Genomic DNA, 16,757 nt, shown 5'->3' on the forward strand with positions numbered 1-16,757 from the left:
GGAGCCTGGAGAAGATGCTGACAGAAGAGCGGCAGCTCTGTTTAACCACAGCTGGTCTCACGGCTCCCTTGACCAGATTGTTATATGAGGCTGTTTAGAAGGAGCAATTGTGCAGCGTGTTTGCTGAAAAAATAGCTTCAGTGGTGGCCAGGCATCCTGGTTTTTGTTTGTCCCTTCTCCCTTGTAGAATGGGACTAATAGGAATAATCTACCAGAAGTCTATATATTGATGCCAAAGTTTTTCTCCCAAAGTCTGATCGTCTAAAATATATTTGCAAAAATTCTCATCACTGTTCAGCTCCTTAAATAGAAGGACGTCTAATATAGGACACCTAATATCAAGCTGTCCACAGGGCTCTATTCCCTGCTGGAAGCTCTGCAGGAGCACCGGAAACTCCTTTCCTTGCTTTTTTTCATGGATGTTAACTTGCATTTATGTTTAAAATTAAACAAGGAATTAAGAGTTCTACTTCCATCCCTGATGCCATTTGGAAATGGCAATATCATGCTCACTGCCTCTAATTCCAATTGTCTTCATACTGCACATCCCCTGAGTTCTGGGAAAGCTCGAGTGTCTCTTCCCATGTGCCAGCTATTGCTTACAGAGCTTGGTTTCATAATTTCATAATCACTGCATTGTCATTAGGAAATTAGCAGAAATTACAGTGGACTAGCCAATGTAAGGCATATGAAACCTGTATTAGCCTAATAAAAATAATTTTAAATTATTAGCCTCATAAAAATTAATTTTTAAATAATCAAGGAGGACTGTATAAAATGACTGAAATCCCATTTTAATAAGTAATTTTGTGAATTTTCCTGATTATAAAAAGTTGGAGAAATCCAATACTTTATTTTGTAAAAGAAAATGAAAATGTAACTTAAGTGAGTTTTTAAATCATTCTAGATGAGACTCAGAACACTCCCTGAAAGATGGTAAGTGGTCAAATATATTTAATTACTGGATGAGGTAGGGGACTGAAAGAGTTAGCACCAAGAGCTTATAAAAAGAAGACAAAAGAATTAATAACCATGTGTTTTTCTTAAAGGCAACTGAACTGAAAATATAGTTTTATACCTTTTAGTCAAAGACTGAGATCTAACTGGTGTAACTTGAATAACAGGAATGCATTTTTACATGTTGCAAATATAGAAATTGAGATAATTTAGATAAGAGTTAGGATGAAGTTTACTTTTACTTTATGTTAAAAAAATGTTTCCTAAGAAAGTGCACAAAGTAAGGAAAATTGCTAGGATGTTTTATCTGTGAGAGAGAATAAGTTGTTTTCAAGCTCATACCCCCCCATCCCCTTTCAGCATTCGTTGAGAACTCACTCTGTGGGTGTATTAGTTTTCTACTGTAGCTCTTTAACAAATTACAAACTTGGTGGCTTAAAACAATACAAATGTATCTTACAGTTCCGTAGGTTGGAAGCCTGACATGGGTCTCACTGGGCTAATATCAAGGTATACACAGGGCTGCATTACTTTCTGGAAGCTCTGAAGAAGAATCAGACTTGTTTCCTTGCTTTTTTTTTTCTTTTTCTTTCAATTTCTAGAGGTCGTCTATAATTCCTTAACTCATGGCTCCCTTCCTTCATCTTCAAAACCAGCAACACAGCATCTCTCTGACCGTTCTTCTGTGGACCCATCTCCCTCTGACCACAGCTGGAAAGGTTCTCAGATTTTAAGAACCCATGTGATTACATTGAGCCTACCCAGATAATTCAGGATAATCGCCCCATCTCGAGGCCCTTAACATTCATCGCATGTGGGAGGTAGTGTTCGGTTCACAGGGCTCTGAGCCAGCATCAGAAGATACTAATGTAGATATATTTATTTTAAATAATTTTGGTGTATTTGGTGTATTCATATTTATTAATGAAGGGAATAATCAACTCCCTTTAAACGAAAGACTTCCCTAAATTGCTTGAAATGTTTTTATGTACATAAAAATAATTTAATAATTGTTTAATAATAATAATTCCATTGCCTTCTGCAAGTCTACATATTTTACATAACTTAATTGTAATAACAATACAATTTTATATACATGATAGTATCTTACATTCTGTTCTTTTCACTTACTTCATATATATATTATTAAGCAAACAGGCTGTATTTTATTAAACTTTACTCCTGATACTAGAGATTTATTTGTTTGCAGTTTCTTACTAGGTTAGATAATTCTTCACTGAACATTCACTTATTTGTCCAGCTTTTTCCTTTTATTGAATAAATCCCTTGGAAAAAATTTCTTTGAAAGAAATTACAGAGTCAGAATGTATGCCTACCCATTTTTCTCTTCTTATTTGTTTATAGAGCCATAATTTTGTTCAGGTATTAGGTGGTAAATTGGTCAAGGACCAGGGTGTAAGCCCCAGAGAATGTATTTGTCTTATAAGCCAAACCTGGAAATTTCCATCTCCTGTGCCAGTGATTGGTTTAAGAATTACCTGTGACTCAATTCTGTCCAGTAAGACCGAGCTGACGTTTTTATAGCTGGTGAGGATTTGATCAGAGCTGAGATTTAGAACGCCGAATCTGTGTAGTGCTGACATCTATTTGCACCATCGGGGTGTCTGTTATCACTATAATTCAGATGAGAGGAGGAGCTGAATGAGGATGAGACTGGAACAAGAGCAAATGGCAGTGCAGAGGTCAAGGCAAAAGAAGTATTCGAAGGTGATTCTGACGTGTTGAGCCAGGGTGACTGTGTAAGAAAGAAAGTGCCATTGTTGGGATGGTAGGTTTTTGGGTGTTTGGGATGCCCAGGGATGTTGGGACCCCTTCAATTTGGGATGTGTGACCTGAGGACAGAACATCCAAATAAATGTGAGCCTTAAGAGAGAGACATTTTGGGTTCAGTAGAAATGTACCGTGAGCAACAAATACAAGTCACATATATAATTTTAAATTTTCTAGTAAAGTCATTTTTAAAAAAGTAACAAGAAACAAGTGAGGCTAATTTTAATAGTGTACTTTATTTAACACACTATATCAAAGATAGTATCATTTCATTAGTCATTACATATCCCAGCACCTCAGTTTTCTCCAGCCACGTTTCAAGTGCTTAATAGTCATGTACATCTAGAAAGATCAGTTTAGGAGCTGGTAATAAAGTCAGCACCTTTCTTTGTTTGCAGGTGTGAACCCATGTTCGGGTTGTTCCTGCTTTTTTTTGCTGTTACGAACAATGCTGTGATGAACAGTCATACACACAATTTCTGGTGCAGCAGTTAGGGGCAGTGTACTCTTGGGAATGGGACTTGTGCACAGCAGCAGCGGAGACGGGCCTCGTTGTCTTCCCAGGTGGCTGCTGCAGCTCACGCCCCTGCTAGTAGGATGCAAAAGCATCCACATGGCTCCACATCCCAAAGTCACGTTTCATTTTTGTCAAGCTAGTGGGTGTAAAATGGTTTCTTACTCTGTCATAATATTCATTTCTCTGATGATTAATGAGCTTGAATACCTTTCCAGATCCATTTGAATCTTCATTTTTTTCTCTTCTCTGGAAATCACAAATATTTATTCATTCAAATATAAGTGTATTTATATTATGTATGTTATAGACGTCATATATTATATTTGTATATGGGTCATATATTCATTTACAAACGGTTATTGAACACCCTCTGCTAAATACTGGTCTAGGTACTGGGAATGAACTAGTGAGGAAAAAAATGATATAGTCCCAAATTCTGCCTTCATGGAGTTTACATTCTAGTGTGTATACAGTGACCAGGGAGAGACCAAAAAGAGGTAAACTGCTGTCTGACGTATGTCAGTGAACCTGGGTTTAAGTCTGGCTCAGCCATTTTACGTCATTAAACCTTGGTTTCTGCAACTGTAAAAAGGAGATGGCAATAATATTTATCTTCTATTGTTTATTAAATGCATATGAAGAACTTCACACAGTGTCAGGCAAATTGTAAGGATTCGGCAAATGCTAATGACAAGAAGGAAGGAGAAGGAGAGAAGAGGAAGAAGAAAAAGAAAATATAGCTACTATTTTCCCCTTTCTTGCTTCTATTTTTTCTTCTAGGTTTTTTTTTTTTTCTTTTTCTCCAGTTACAACTACTGAAGTTTCAGATTACATATGTTTTGGTTTTTTTGAAGCGTTGGCTCTCATTTAGGTGTCAACCTCCTGGCATTTTCTGCAGCAAGACAGACGACTTTGGCTAATTTTGAGATGTGTTGTTTTCCAACTTCTTAAATCCCAAGAACCAAGAGCCTCAGTACATGTACTTTTAAAAAATCTGCATCACGTTAAATAGGCAAAAATGTGGGAAAATCCAGAGGAATATCTTATATAATTCAGGGCTGTGTTCTGTGAGTATAAATGTTGCTTGAATTAATCATTTCAATCCAATAACCAATTTATTGTTAATTTATGTGCAAAGTACCGTGTAGGGGAGATGTATATGACTGTATTAATCTCTGGAATAATAATTTGTCCCTTTTTCTTAGATAATGATGTTGAAAATGATCTTCAATCATACATCAGTTGAGCACTGCAAGTCGTACACAGAAAAGCAGAAACAGTGCAGCTTCTTCTTAATAGCTGTTCGCCTGGCTTCACTGAACCAGATCTTGGATCCCTGGGTTTATCTGCTGCTAAGAAAGATCCTTCTTCAAAAGTTTTGCCAGGTAGCAAATGCTGTCTCCAGCTGCTGTAATAATGGAAAGAAAGTACAGACTATCTCACTATCCAATGAAATAACACAGACAGAGGCATGAAAGAGAACTCTTAATCAACTTGCATGTTCACAGCTTTTGGCAACAAATAGCCCTAAACCTTACTGTGAATTTAGGCATATCTGGCATGCCACTGTTTATGCGTTGAAGTAGAATTTTTGGTATAAGGCTAAATGGTCTCAGAAGCATAGATAAATCCCCTATTTGCCAGAAGTATTCAAACACAAACAGAGGAAAATAGATTAATAATAGTCTAGTGTTTGGGGGACTCTGTCATTTGTAGCTGAATATGTGATTATTTATTAGGTGAAGACTTTTTTTTCTATATAAATGATCTTGGTCTGTGATGGGGCTGGTATGGGAATAAATATTCTAGTATTCTGAATACATGGGGAATTTAACACACAGATCGTTGAAGAAAGGGTTTGTTTTTGCTGAAAGACCTTGGCCTTCTGCTTTCTCTTTTACTCTCTCTCTTTCTCTCTGTGTCACTCTTATTCCCCTTACGTTTTTTTAAAAAGTTGAGTTAGGATTAAAAAAACATCTATAATGTATCCACAGTGTTCATTGGTACTGATGTTATTTAAATATTGCTCAATATGTAAATTAGCTGCTAACCTTACAAAGTTTAAGTTTTGGTTGGGTTGGTAATTAGGTTTATTCATTATCTGAATGAGTCAGTTCCATTTATTTCAAAAATGACAGAGTTTGTGACCATCCAAATTGCTAAATGTTCTTCCTTTTGATTACATTTTTAATTCCTACAAGCCTGCAGAAGATTTGTAAAACTGTGCTTGGGAGTCAGTGAATTGATTTTTAAAAATACTATTTAAGGACTGATTTGAGCACTAAATATAGGTACTCTGGCTAATTATCTTCCCTGATTTTCCACCAAAAGTATTCTCTTCAGTATTTTGGATATTTAAATACTAACTCTGATTCTAAGACCAATAAATATTTTGAAGCTTCCATAAAGACTTTCCATAGTTTGGCCTATTTATAGGATTAGGAAATTAATAATACTGATCCCTCACAGCACTTTCTCTGCCCTCTTCTCAAAGTAGCTCTATCTAAATATTTATTCTTAAAATGTTTCTCTCAGGGTCTACATGTGTACAAACATTGATAGCTAAGCTTGATATCTTTTTGGCACAAGTAGGTCATTACGTTAAGTTTTGAGAATTACACTTAAACAGAAGAGTTCCCCAACAAACACAACAATCTTTCAAATCAGACCTACATAATATGTTCTTCATACTCTTTAGAGCATACATTTTGCTGACTTACTAACATTTTCTCATGAAGATTTTTAATTTGCTTTTTCCTTTACTGCTTTCCTAGTTTTAAGAAGCTTGAGATTTATTTATACTCCTTTATAGTAACTACATTTGTGTTTGTGTTCAGTAAGCATTTGGGGAAGAATTAATTCTAAGAGGTACAAAATATCTATTAGATTAATATGTACACCACTCTAAGTCAATCAGGAGGAATCAATTTAAATGACCATGTCAAATTGAGTGAGAAGGCAAGATATGCTGGGAGCAGAAATAGAGACACAGATGTAGAGAACAAACGTATAGACACCAAGGAGGGAAAGTGGCGGGGATGGGGGGTGGTGGTGGGATGAACTGGGAGATTGGGATTGACATATATACAGTAATATGTATAAAATAGATAACGAATAAGAACCTGCTGTATAAAAAATAAATGAATAAATATAATTCAAAAATTCAAATAAAAGAAAAAAATCTGCTGGGAGCACTTTTGTAACTCATGATCGTTCCAGTAGTCTAGGTTTTGGAAAAAAATGATGATAAATAACCTATACTAAAACCCCATTATAAAATCTCTCTATGCCATAGAATTGGATTATCCTACAGGTCACCTCATGGAGGATGAAACAAAACTACATACTTTTTTTTTTCAGGAAAAAAGTGCACTTAAATGACCTTATCGTGAAGAGGTTTTACCTCTTGAGTGGTCCTCAGACCCTAGGTTTAGATATACACATAGTATAGATCCAAGTGGTATGAGCTTGATTGGGTTATTTCTTCCAGCACCTAGTACAGCACTTGGAATATAGAAAGTGTTCAATGACTGTTTGTTCAGAGAATGAATGAATCATTATCTGCCAAAACCAAGTGCACATTGGTGGGGCCCCACAATATGGTTGAAGCACTTCATGCCATTACAGACCATCAAGCTGATAAAGTGAATGATCTCTGCTTGTTTAATTACAGAAACACAAATTTATCTTCAGATGTGCAGTGTCATATTGCTGCATAACAAAGAGCGTTATTTGTATTAATAATTTAAGAGACTGCTACCCCCAAGTGGTAATTGAGATTATTGTCAAAGAAATATCACTTTTCATCAAACCACAGAAATGCATAAAGACAAAACAGCCTAAAACTCATGCTTAACTACAAAACAAATTCCTGCCCAGGGATACATGGTAGTTGTAGATGATGGCAGTTTTTGAACAAGCTTGAAAAGGAATCTAAAAAAAAAAAAAAGTGGTTCTGAAGAACCTAGGGTCAGGACAGAAATAAAGATGCAGACGTAGAGAATGGACTTGAGGACACGGGGAGGGGGAAGGGTAAGCTGGGACAAAGTGAGAAAGTGGCATGGACATACATACACTACCAAATGTAAAATAGATAGCTAGTGGGAAGCAGCTGCATAGCACAGGGAGATCAGCTCAGTGCTTTGTGAACACCTAGAGGTGTAGGATAGGGAGGATGGGAGAGAGACGCAAGAGGGAGGGGGATATGGGGACATATGTATGCATATGGCTGATTCACTCTGTTGTACAACAGAAAGTAACACAACATTGTAAAGCAATTATACTCTAATAAAGATGTTTAAAAAAATAGAATTAATGAATAGGTAAATAATTGAAACAAGTAATTCTGGAATAAACATCTGGACATAAGAGGCTATCTTTTTAGTAGACTTTAAAATATAATATTATTGTCAAAAAAAAAAAAGGAGATGGAAAAGGAAGAATTATGTAAACAGCATGTGAGTTTTGTTATGTAGGCAGCCATTTGTTAGTACATGGAAAACCTGATAAGAAATATAAGTCCTAAATGATATCAGCTTTTGGATGATAGTTGAAGTTAGATTTCAGAGATGTTGTTCAGAGGCCCTAGATGTGGTTAGGAAGTAAACATCTAAAGCCACTGCAGAAGAGTATGTCAGTTTCCACGTTTAAGTTCATTGGCCTTTAAATTCACTCGCATATACTTAGTTTATCCATGCGTGTATCTGAGCAGGAAAAAAATGCATGCATAAATTATGAGAATTACAGAACTTCTCAGTATTGATTAAAAAAAAAATAGAGACCTAGGAAACTAAATAGAACGTAGTGAGTGAATGCAATGTAGAAATATATGTAATGTCAGCTGTAGTAGATTTTACGAAGCAGTTTTGATTTTCCAAACAGTGAATTTATACCGCTATGTCGTGTCACAGAAGAGAATGATGACACGTCAACCAATTAGAACAGTTTACTTTTCAAATAAAATAAGTATGGTAGATATCTTTAAAATATTTTAAATTGAAGAAACAAAATGTGTTATCCCAAGATTTATCAAATTTACCTAATGCTATATATGAAGTTATTTTAAGTAAGCATAAGCATTTAATCATGCCAGATTTAAATGATTGTCAAGTTTAAAGTGCACATATATACTGAACACTTCTTTATTATATAAAAGACCTCTTGACCATGTTACGGAATAAAATTGTGGAAGCTCATGTAAAAATTAACTATAAAAGACCCTGTGACCACACTGGCATTGAGTAATAGACAAACTAAAAACTTTGACAAAACAGTATTTTAATAAGGTGGACAATCTGTGGCAGTATTCTAATATTAAATTTTCAAGAATTAAGAATTTTATTTATTTAATACTTTATATGTTTTTGTTGGTTTTGACCCCAGATTAGTGATCTGCTTTCAGTCTTCCCCATGTCAGTTATCATAGTTCTTTGTATTGGGATTAAGTCAGCTACAGAAAATAGAAAAATTTTGTTTTTTGAAATTTTAGGCACATTTATTGCCCATTTATTCTCATATTTTAACCCCAAAGCTTCTCTTGAAATATACAGATTACTAGAAGATGAGTGACACAGAGAGACTTTATTACTACAGAGAGTATTTATTACTACAAACATATAAAAAACTTAGTATGGAATAATTAAAATTTCCATGATTTACCTCTGTAAAAATTTAGGTCACCAACCATGCCCAGTCTTCACAACTGCTTGTTTATTGCTAGCTTTGTGATTGTGTTATGTCTCAAATCTGCAAAAATTGAGGTCTAAATAAATGAAAAGAATTGTTCAATGAATGAGATTATAACATTTTTTAAATGAAGAGTAATATTGTGGCTAAATTGACAGAACTGTTTTCTGAGTTGCAATACAATGCTAATAAGAGGTGACATAATCTGTGATGTTTCCTAACATAGGTTATGATAGAGTCTATTTACAAAATTTGGAAATCAGTCTAAAACTCACATGCACATTTGTTAAGAAGCTGCTATCAGTTCAGAATTCTAAGACCACTAACAGGTGGTGATTATGTATGAAGCATGAAACAGAGAATTAGGGAAAATTCAAAAATTAAAACTCCATTATACTGGTATCATTAATATAGTTACTAATTACATGTAAAAGTTCATTTCCCCTGGATTACTCTCATGCAAAAGGTTTCAATTTTATAATGATTCATGTTGTAATTATTAAGTAAAATTTTTCACATGCCTTCCCTGAATGCCTTTTTTGGGTTGAGTCCACCTTAAATAAAACTGAAGAAAGTAAAAAGAGTAGTACTTTGTTCTCAAAGTGACAAAGGGAAAACTGAAACTATACATATTCATGAAGGACTTCAACAAGTCTAGAAGTGAGGCATTTTTTTTTTCTAAGGGAGGTCGACAATTATTTTTTTGTGCGCGGGCCTCTCACCACTGTGGCCTCTCCCGCTGTGGGGCACAGGCTCTGGACGCGCAGGCTCAGCTGCCATGGCTCACGGGCCCAGCCGCTCCGCGGCATGTGGGATCCTCCCAGACCGGGGCACGAACCCGTGCCCCCTGCATCGGCAGGCGGACTCCCAACCACTGCGCCACCAGGGTAGCCGCCATATAGTCTCTATTTTATAATTCCTAAAGTGAGGATTCTATTTAAAGGCTTATAATTTATACAAGTTGAGTTGTAAACCATTACATTATGATAACACAAGACAAGTACATTTTGATTCTCTAGAAATGCAGTTCAATCAGACATATACCATATTTATTCATATATAAATCACACATTTTATCTATTGAGAATGAAAATTATTTTATTTTCAGAAGTTTTACATCAATCTGTTTCAAAGCATAACTCAAATATCCACTGGAATGCTTATTTCTTCATTAGGAACTAGACTGTTCCCCCAGTGCCCTTGCCTCCAGCCTGTTTTTCCATTTTCTCATGGAGAAAAAGTAACAGAAATATTTACTATGGTGAAGCTGGGATTGTTTTTAAGAGAGAGAATGGTTTCACATTTCTAATATGCTAACATCCTAATATATGAAACATCTGAGCCTGCTTTTTAATATCTGCTTTGATGAAATAATTTTATTATGGGAGTAAAGATAAGAAGGAAAGAGATTACCATCAGATACAAATTAGCCTTTTCAGGCTTTTTGAGCATTTTAGAGATGATAGCACTTCTAAATTTTTTGAGAGCAAATCTTAAATTATTTTGTTAATTGTTTTAGAATTAGAATATTTTGGCTTTTTAATTAACGTGAATCAGATATCTAGCCAAAAGCTAGCCAATCACCAGACTTTAATAGTTATTGAAAATAGTTTCTTTCTATGGTTTTCAGTTTCTGTAGAAATCAAAGCTGTAATGTTCAGCAGGAGAAAATGTGTATGACTTACTGATGGACTTCAATGTTCTTTCAGCTTTTGAAAGGACACACATATGGAACAGGCATGGAGGGTGGGACAGAGAACAAAGAGAAAGAGGTGAAGGAAAACCTGTGTATTTCTAACTTGTCAAGATTCTTCATCCTTTTAGGCCATTTCACAGAAGCAAGGAGAAGAAGAGGCCACATTTATCTTTTCATAATTGAGCATCAGTAGGACAAAGCGAGGAGTGGCCAGTGTTCTTTTCTGTAAGAGTGAATGTTAAATTCACTCAAGTCATCACTGACTGCTAAACTCTTTTGCTTCCCAATCCTCCTGCATATATATGAAATATCTTACCTTCTCCCTCTTCTTTAACCAAACAATTTTGTACAAATAGCATAAAGTTGAGCATTTCTTTAAGGAAACAAATTAAAAATAGGCACTGATTATTTTGATCTGTTTACAACAAATGAATATATTATTTTCAAAATGTATCTAAGTAAGAATTGAAATCATTGGCACTTTAATCAATCATGTAAAGCTCAGTATAGAAAGTGTACATTTCTCCACCTCTCCTACTCAGCATCCCATCCCTACACACCTGGTTAAATGGGAAGGTATACTGTTGTCATCTTTATGTAGTTAGTTATCTTAAGTGTATTTAAACATATCTTCCAGTATGTTTTAAAGGGCAGTCTTCAATATGGTGGAGACAAAAAATAAAAGAGACTATGAAAAGTACATCAGAATTTTGACGGCATTCTAGTCAGAGCCAGTCTGTGTACTTAACAAATGTACATTATTTATGTTGTGCTTGTCAATGGAAAATAAAGTCGAATGTTCTGAAATGTCCCTGTCTTTCTTTCCTGATGCCAACTCATGTCAGGAATGTTTTACTTATAATCACATTAAGCATTTTGCTAAAATCCTATTTGATGTGCTTTGCCAAAATAACAGCACAATGTAATGCAATAGCATCATCCTATCTGTAACATTTAAATCATTTTGTTTTATATTCCATAATAACATATAGTACAAATTATCACTGATGTGCTATAAACTTGAGAGGTGCTTTTCAATATGATACCTAGCCATGTTATAATCTCAGAATTTTTGTTTTTAATACAAAAGCACATTTATAAATTATTCTAGACTTAGTTCTCCTACTTTCTTGTGGATTTGAGTATAATCTACAGGCAGCCAACATAAGAATTGCCCTTGTTCATAGTCAGCTCCTTCAGCAGACTTGTACCTGTGTATTGGCGTGAGCTGATTACTGGTAGAGATGTGTTGGGCTACCCTATTACATGTGCTTATTTAGCTCAACTCTACTTCTTCCTCCCTCAGTGATGGGAGAAGTTCTGTAGAACATAGACTGCAAAGCCAAGCTCATTATAAGTAACACGCCGAGCTCGCTCTCCTTCCTCCTAAGAAAAGGCATTTAGGGAGAGCTCTGCCGTAAACCCCTGACCAAATCTTTTTTTTTTTTTTTTGGCTGCACTGGGTCTTCATTGCTGTGCACGGGCTCTTTGTTGTTGTGGTACGTGGACTTCTTTAGTTGTGGCGCACAGGCTGCAGCACGCACGGCCTCAGTAGTCTGAATAGTTGTGGCACACTGGCTTAGTTGCCCCATGGCATGTGGGATCTTAGTTCCCCGACCAAGGATCAAACCCACATCCCCTGCGTTGGAAGGTGGATTCTTAACCACTGGACCACCAGGGAAGCCCTCGACCAGATCTTATGATCTCTACAGTCTTGTAGCATTGAGGTAAACATCATTATGGCTATCTTCTGGTACACCAAGAATTTCCACTACAACGCTGATGAACCTACATGCTATGGAATGACATTGCCCAGTTTCATGTTCTCAGAGGACAAGGAGTCAGGCATCTTTAGATATCTTGGAGGTTGTTGTGCTCACCTAAAAGTATTGAGTAAACCTATTTTGGAGGAAGGTACTCAGAATCCAAGCCAGTCCTCCAGACTTGTTCTTTTCTTCAACATATATTTGTTGTGTACCAATTATGGCCTAAGTATTCTGGTAGGCACTAAGACACAGGGATTAAAAAAACAAACAAACAAACCCAGCTTTCAATGAATTTATAATCTAGTAGGGGAATAGCAAATCATTTGAACAGAGCTGCTATTGGGGTAAGCCTATGGTAATGAAAGCATATGGGGGAGGTGATGCTGAAATAAGAAATAGTTTCCTGTAGGAGTTGACATTTAATCTGCATTTTGGAGAAAGGAGTTGGTATTAACCAGGAAGGTGGAGGCACATTTTAAGATATTTTTTCACTCCACTCTGCCAAAAGCAGTACAATTTCCAAGGCATTCAAACTGACTAAATTCTAGTGGCCCTGTAAAAAGTGTGGGTCTGAGTCGTGCATACCTCTGTAATCTCACAGAGTGGGGAAAACTGACTTGGCCTTAGGGCAGGATTTCTGAACCATGGAACTCTTCGTTTTTTGTTTTTGCTTTTGTTTTTTGGGGATTTTCTTTGCGGTACGCGGGCCTCTCACTGCTGTGGCCTCTCCCGTTGCGGAGCAACAGACTCCGGACGCGCAGGCTCAGCGGCCATGGCTCACGGGCTCAGCCGCTCCGCGTCATGTGGGATCCTCCCGGACCGGGGCACGAACCCGCGTCCCCCACATCGGCAGGCGGACTCTCAACCACTGCGCCACCAGGGAAGCCCTGAACCGTGGAACTCTTGACACATTGGGGCAGATAATTCTTTGTTGTGGGGTGTTGTCCTGTACATTGTAAGCTGTTTAGCAGCTACCCTGGCCTCTACTCACTGGATGCCAGTAATATCACCCTAGTTGTGACAATCAAAAATGTCCCCAGACATTGCCAAACGCAGCATGAAGGACATATTGGCCCCTAGTTGGGACCCTCTGCCTTAGGGCAAGGGCCATGGCCACTAGGAGGAAGCTATGTGTGAGGGTTTTCAGGACAAGGCCATCTGTGGGATCTTGGTCCTGACAGGCACCATTCTGGCATTTCTCAAGGAAGCAGGCATTAAAATGCCAGTTTGTGTCTGACTGCACAAAAATGTGGCACTACCACTACAGCATTGCCCTGATCACCATGGGCCCTTATCCACTTCCGTAATCACATAAACCTATTCACAGACAAAGAGGTACAATTTCTTAGAAAGTATCATCTTTCTATTGATGCCTCCAATCCCTATTTTGTTCTTGATAAGAGGCCCTAGGGTTATATGTGTCTCAAAGGGATATCTAAAGATGGTCCATTTCTCTCAGGACCTCGAAAATCTGTTATAATTCCTCTTAATTAAGTTCACATTTCCAGGCAAGTTGCATTAGTAAGAGAGAACTAATTTACCAAATTCTGTCTTTAACGGAATTTTTGCATGTCTGATCTGTGTTACAGAGTTGTAAGAGTTTTATTTAATCTGAGACATAATCTTTATCAAAGAGCAGTCAAATCTGGGGCAAATGTCTCTTTCTCAGCCTGTGCCTTTCTGAGTTCATGCCAGTCTGCAGTACCTCAGGTATAGAGCTATTACCATACATTTTGCTGACAGAGTTCAAGTCATGACCTCTATAACTGACATTTAAACTCTAGTTTGCATGAAATGGGAAGTTGAAAAACTTAAACCACAAATCTGACCCAAAATTAAAATGAAAACAAAGGTACTCATTAGTTTACTCTAAACTTCTGAGACAAAGTAGGGAAGATCTATGGATAATAAGTGTTTATACCTAATATTATTATGCAATCCTTTAAAAAGAAGTCTTTGAATATAACATGCAAGGTTGTTTGAATTCAATTTTGAAAAGAACATTGGAAGAAAATAATTCTGAAACCATTACAACCCATTGAGGCCTTTTAAAATTAGATTTAACTAGAAGTACCCAGTGGAACACTGGTTCTTAAACACTGTGGGGTCAGAGACGCCTCTGATAATCTGGTGAAAGGTTTGGATCCCCCTCTCACAAAAAGCACAGAGAATTTTTTTACAGTGTCAGAGATTCTGCAGTCCTCCTAAAGTCTGTCTACAGATGTGTTGGAAATTTATACACACAGGTTAAGAATTCTCACTGTGAGAGAATCTTTGTGATTCAAGGAACCTCACAAGTGTCCATGTTTGGTTTGAAAACTAAAATCGAAAACTGCAGCTAAATCAACATAATTACTTCCCTGTGAATGCCAAAATTCCTCGACATCTCATGTCAAGGAATGACATGCCCATAATAGTCAATCAGCATAATGCCCATAATAGTAAATCAACATAATGGAGGGTAAAATTATTAAAAGGAATTGCAATCTTTTTTTTTTTTTTTTTTTTTTTTTTTTTTTCCGCGGGCCTCTCGCTGTTGTGGCTTCTCCCGTTGCGGAGCACAGGCTCCGGACGCGCAGGCTCAGCGGCCATGGCTCACGGGCCCAGCCGCTCTGCGGCATGTGGGATCTTCCAGGACCGGGTCACGAACCCGTGTCCCCTGCATCGGCAGGCGGACTCTCAACCACTGCGCCACAAGGGAAGCCCGGAACTGCAATCATTTTTAAAAATTGCCATCATGTGGGGAAAAGAAACAACACAATCCCAAACAGAAGAGAAGCATTATAGGTTACTTGCCAAAAACAGGTTGAAAAATGAAAGGACCATTTTTTGAAAAAGAATTACAAGTTATCCAATGACACATTTGCCTTACACAGAGTTTTAGTTTGGCTTTGTGTTGATCCAGCAAGAGAGATTTAAAACCAACTATTTAAAAAAATCAGTTAAAATAAATAACACCTCACCTGAAAAATGCAATCTCTAAAATGGTTAGAATCTAACTTCCAGTTACTTTCTGTTACATGACTTTGTGTTATGTTATGTATATGGATAAATATATTTTTACACTCCTGCCTGTTTTGTGTTGCTATTTAGAATGAAAGCAGCAAGGAGGACCTATTGATTGAAACTTTCAGTAAAATGCAAGGCATACACTTGCAGACCTTCTTACAAATGTAAAATTAATGATGCTTTAAGCCAATGCTTGAAGCTAATAGTGGAATGCAGTATTGATGTTTATAGTTTGTACTTCTCTAGAGGGAAACATCTGGAGCAATTAATGACATTTATCTTTGCATTTTTCTTGTCTTATTGAGGAAAAAAGTGCCATCTTAGAGCACTGAAATATTTATATTTTGGAAACCCCACACTTTGATACCAGAGCATCCTACATTCTGGATGTGTGTATGTGAACTGGACAGCTGTACATAGTATGCATGAAATTGCAAGTTGATTTTCATAAGTCAGTGGTTTGGAGTCTTCTCCTTAGAAGATCCATGAAAAGCCATTTTTAGAGGAAGAACAATTGTTCTTTGTTACTTATTTTCAACATTCCTTGACCATTAAAAATTTTTTTTTTGCCTGGCCTCTTTATTTTAAGAATTGCAGTGACAGAATTAATTTTTACTTGAAAAATTTTGGAGGAATAATATTCATTTATTGCCAAGCTTTGAAGAGGAGCTGCTGCTTTAAATGTTTTGCAGCCCTAGTTAGACATGCATGGCTCCTCTCCTTATGACAGATTTTCTCCCACCATAGCCATTTTGCATATTTCTGCTACTATCCCTTCAGCAGAATTGTCATTGAAACCTAAAATAATTCATTTATCAATTTAATTAATTAATATTTGACCACTACTGAGAGATTGCATGTTTAAAGTATTTTAAAACATTTTTAAAGCAACATCATTTCTCTAAAATGTTCTCTAAATTTTAGTGGGTCATAATGAAAAAGAAAAACTCCCAGTGTTGGACAAGGAGTCAGAACACTTAAGTCTGTTTATCTAATTTGCTATTCAGTGGTTGTTTGCCCTTGATAATTTAGTAAACCTCTCTGAACTTGAATTTTCTTATCAGCACAAGATTGCTAGGATTAAATAAGAATGAAGATAAGGACACTTTTGAAAGCACTATACAAGTAGGTAATGGTTAATATTATTTTATTATCTGGATTTCATCAATGGAACATTAAATTTAATTATGATTTTTCTCATCTCAAACCACTATGGTACAGTCTGGCTAACTTAGTACTGGGCATTCACCAGAACACACAAGTGATATTAGAAGTCTAGTTCTGGTCCCACATAGGGAAAGTTACATAGCTTTTTTTAAGTTTATTTGCCTCATCT

At 36.6% G+C, this 16,757-nt stretch overlaps 1 protein-coding gene across 3 annotated transcripts in view; it reads left to right on the forward strand.

Moving 5' to 3' along the window:
* PTGER3 (prostaglandin E receptor 3) overlaps positions 1 to 16,757 on the forward strand; it is a 218,049-nt gene that overhangs the window by 32,510 nt on the left and 168,782 nt on the right. For 2 of the 3 annotated variants that reach the window (XM_007471638.1, XM_007471637.1), the window contains exon 2: positions 4,471 to 4,650. In XM_007471638.1, coding sequence (XP_007471700.1) covers positions 4,471 to 4,650 — 180 coding nt within the window. Of the gene's footprint in view, positions 1 to 4,470; positions 4,651 to 10,659; positions 10,840 to 16,757 lie in introns of those variants that run through there. The other variant, XM_007471636.1, reaches the window with a different exon arrangement.

Source organism: Lipotes vexillifer, unplaced genomic scaffold, assembly GCF_000442215.2.
Source record: "Lipotes vexillifer unplaced genomic scaffold, Lipotes_vexillifer_v1.1 scaffold461, whole genome shotgun sequence".
NCBI lineage: Eukaryota > Metazoa > Chordata > Mammalia > Artiodactyla > Lipotidae > Lipotes > Lipotes vexillifer.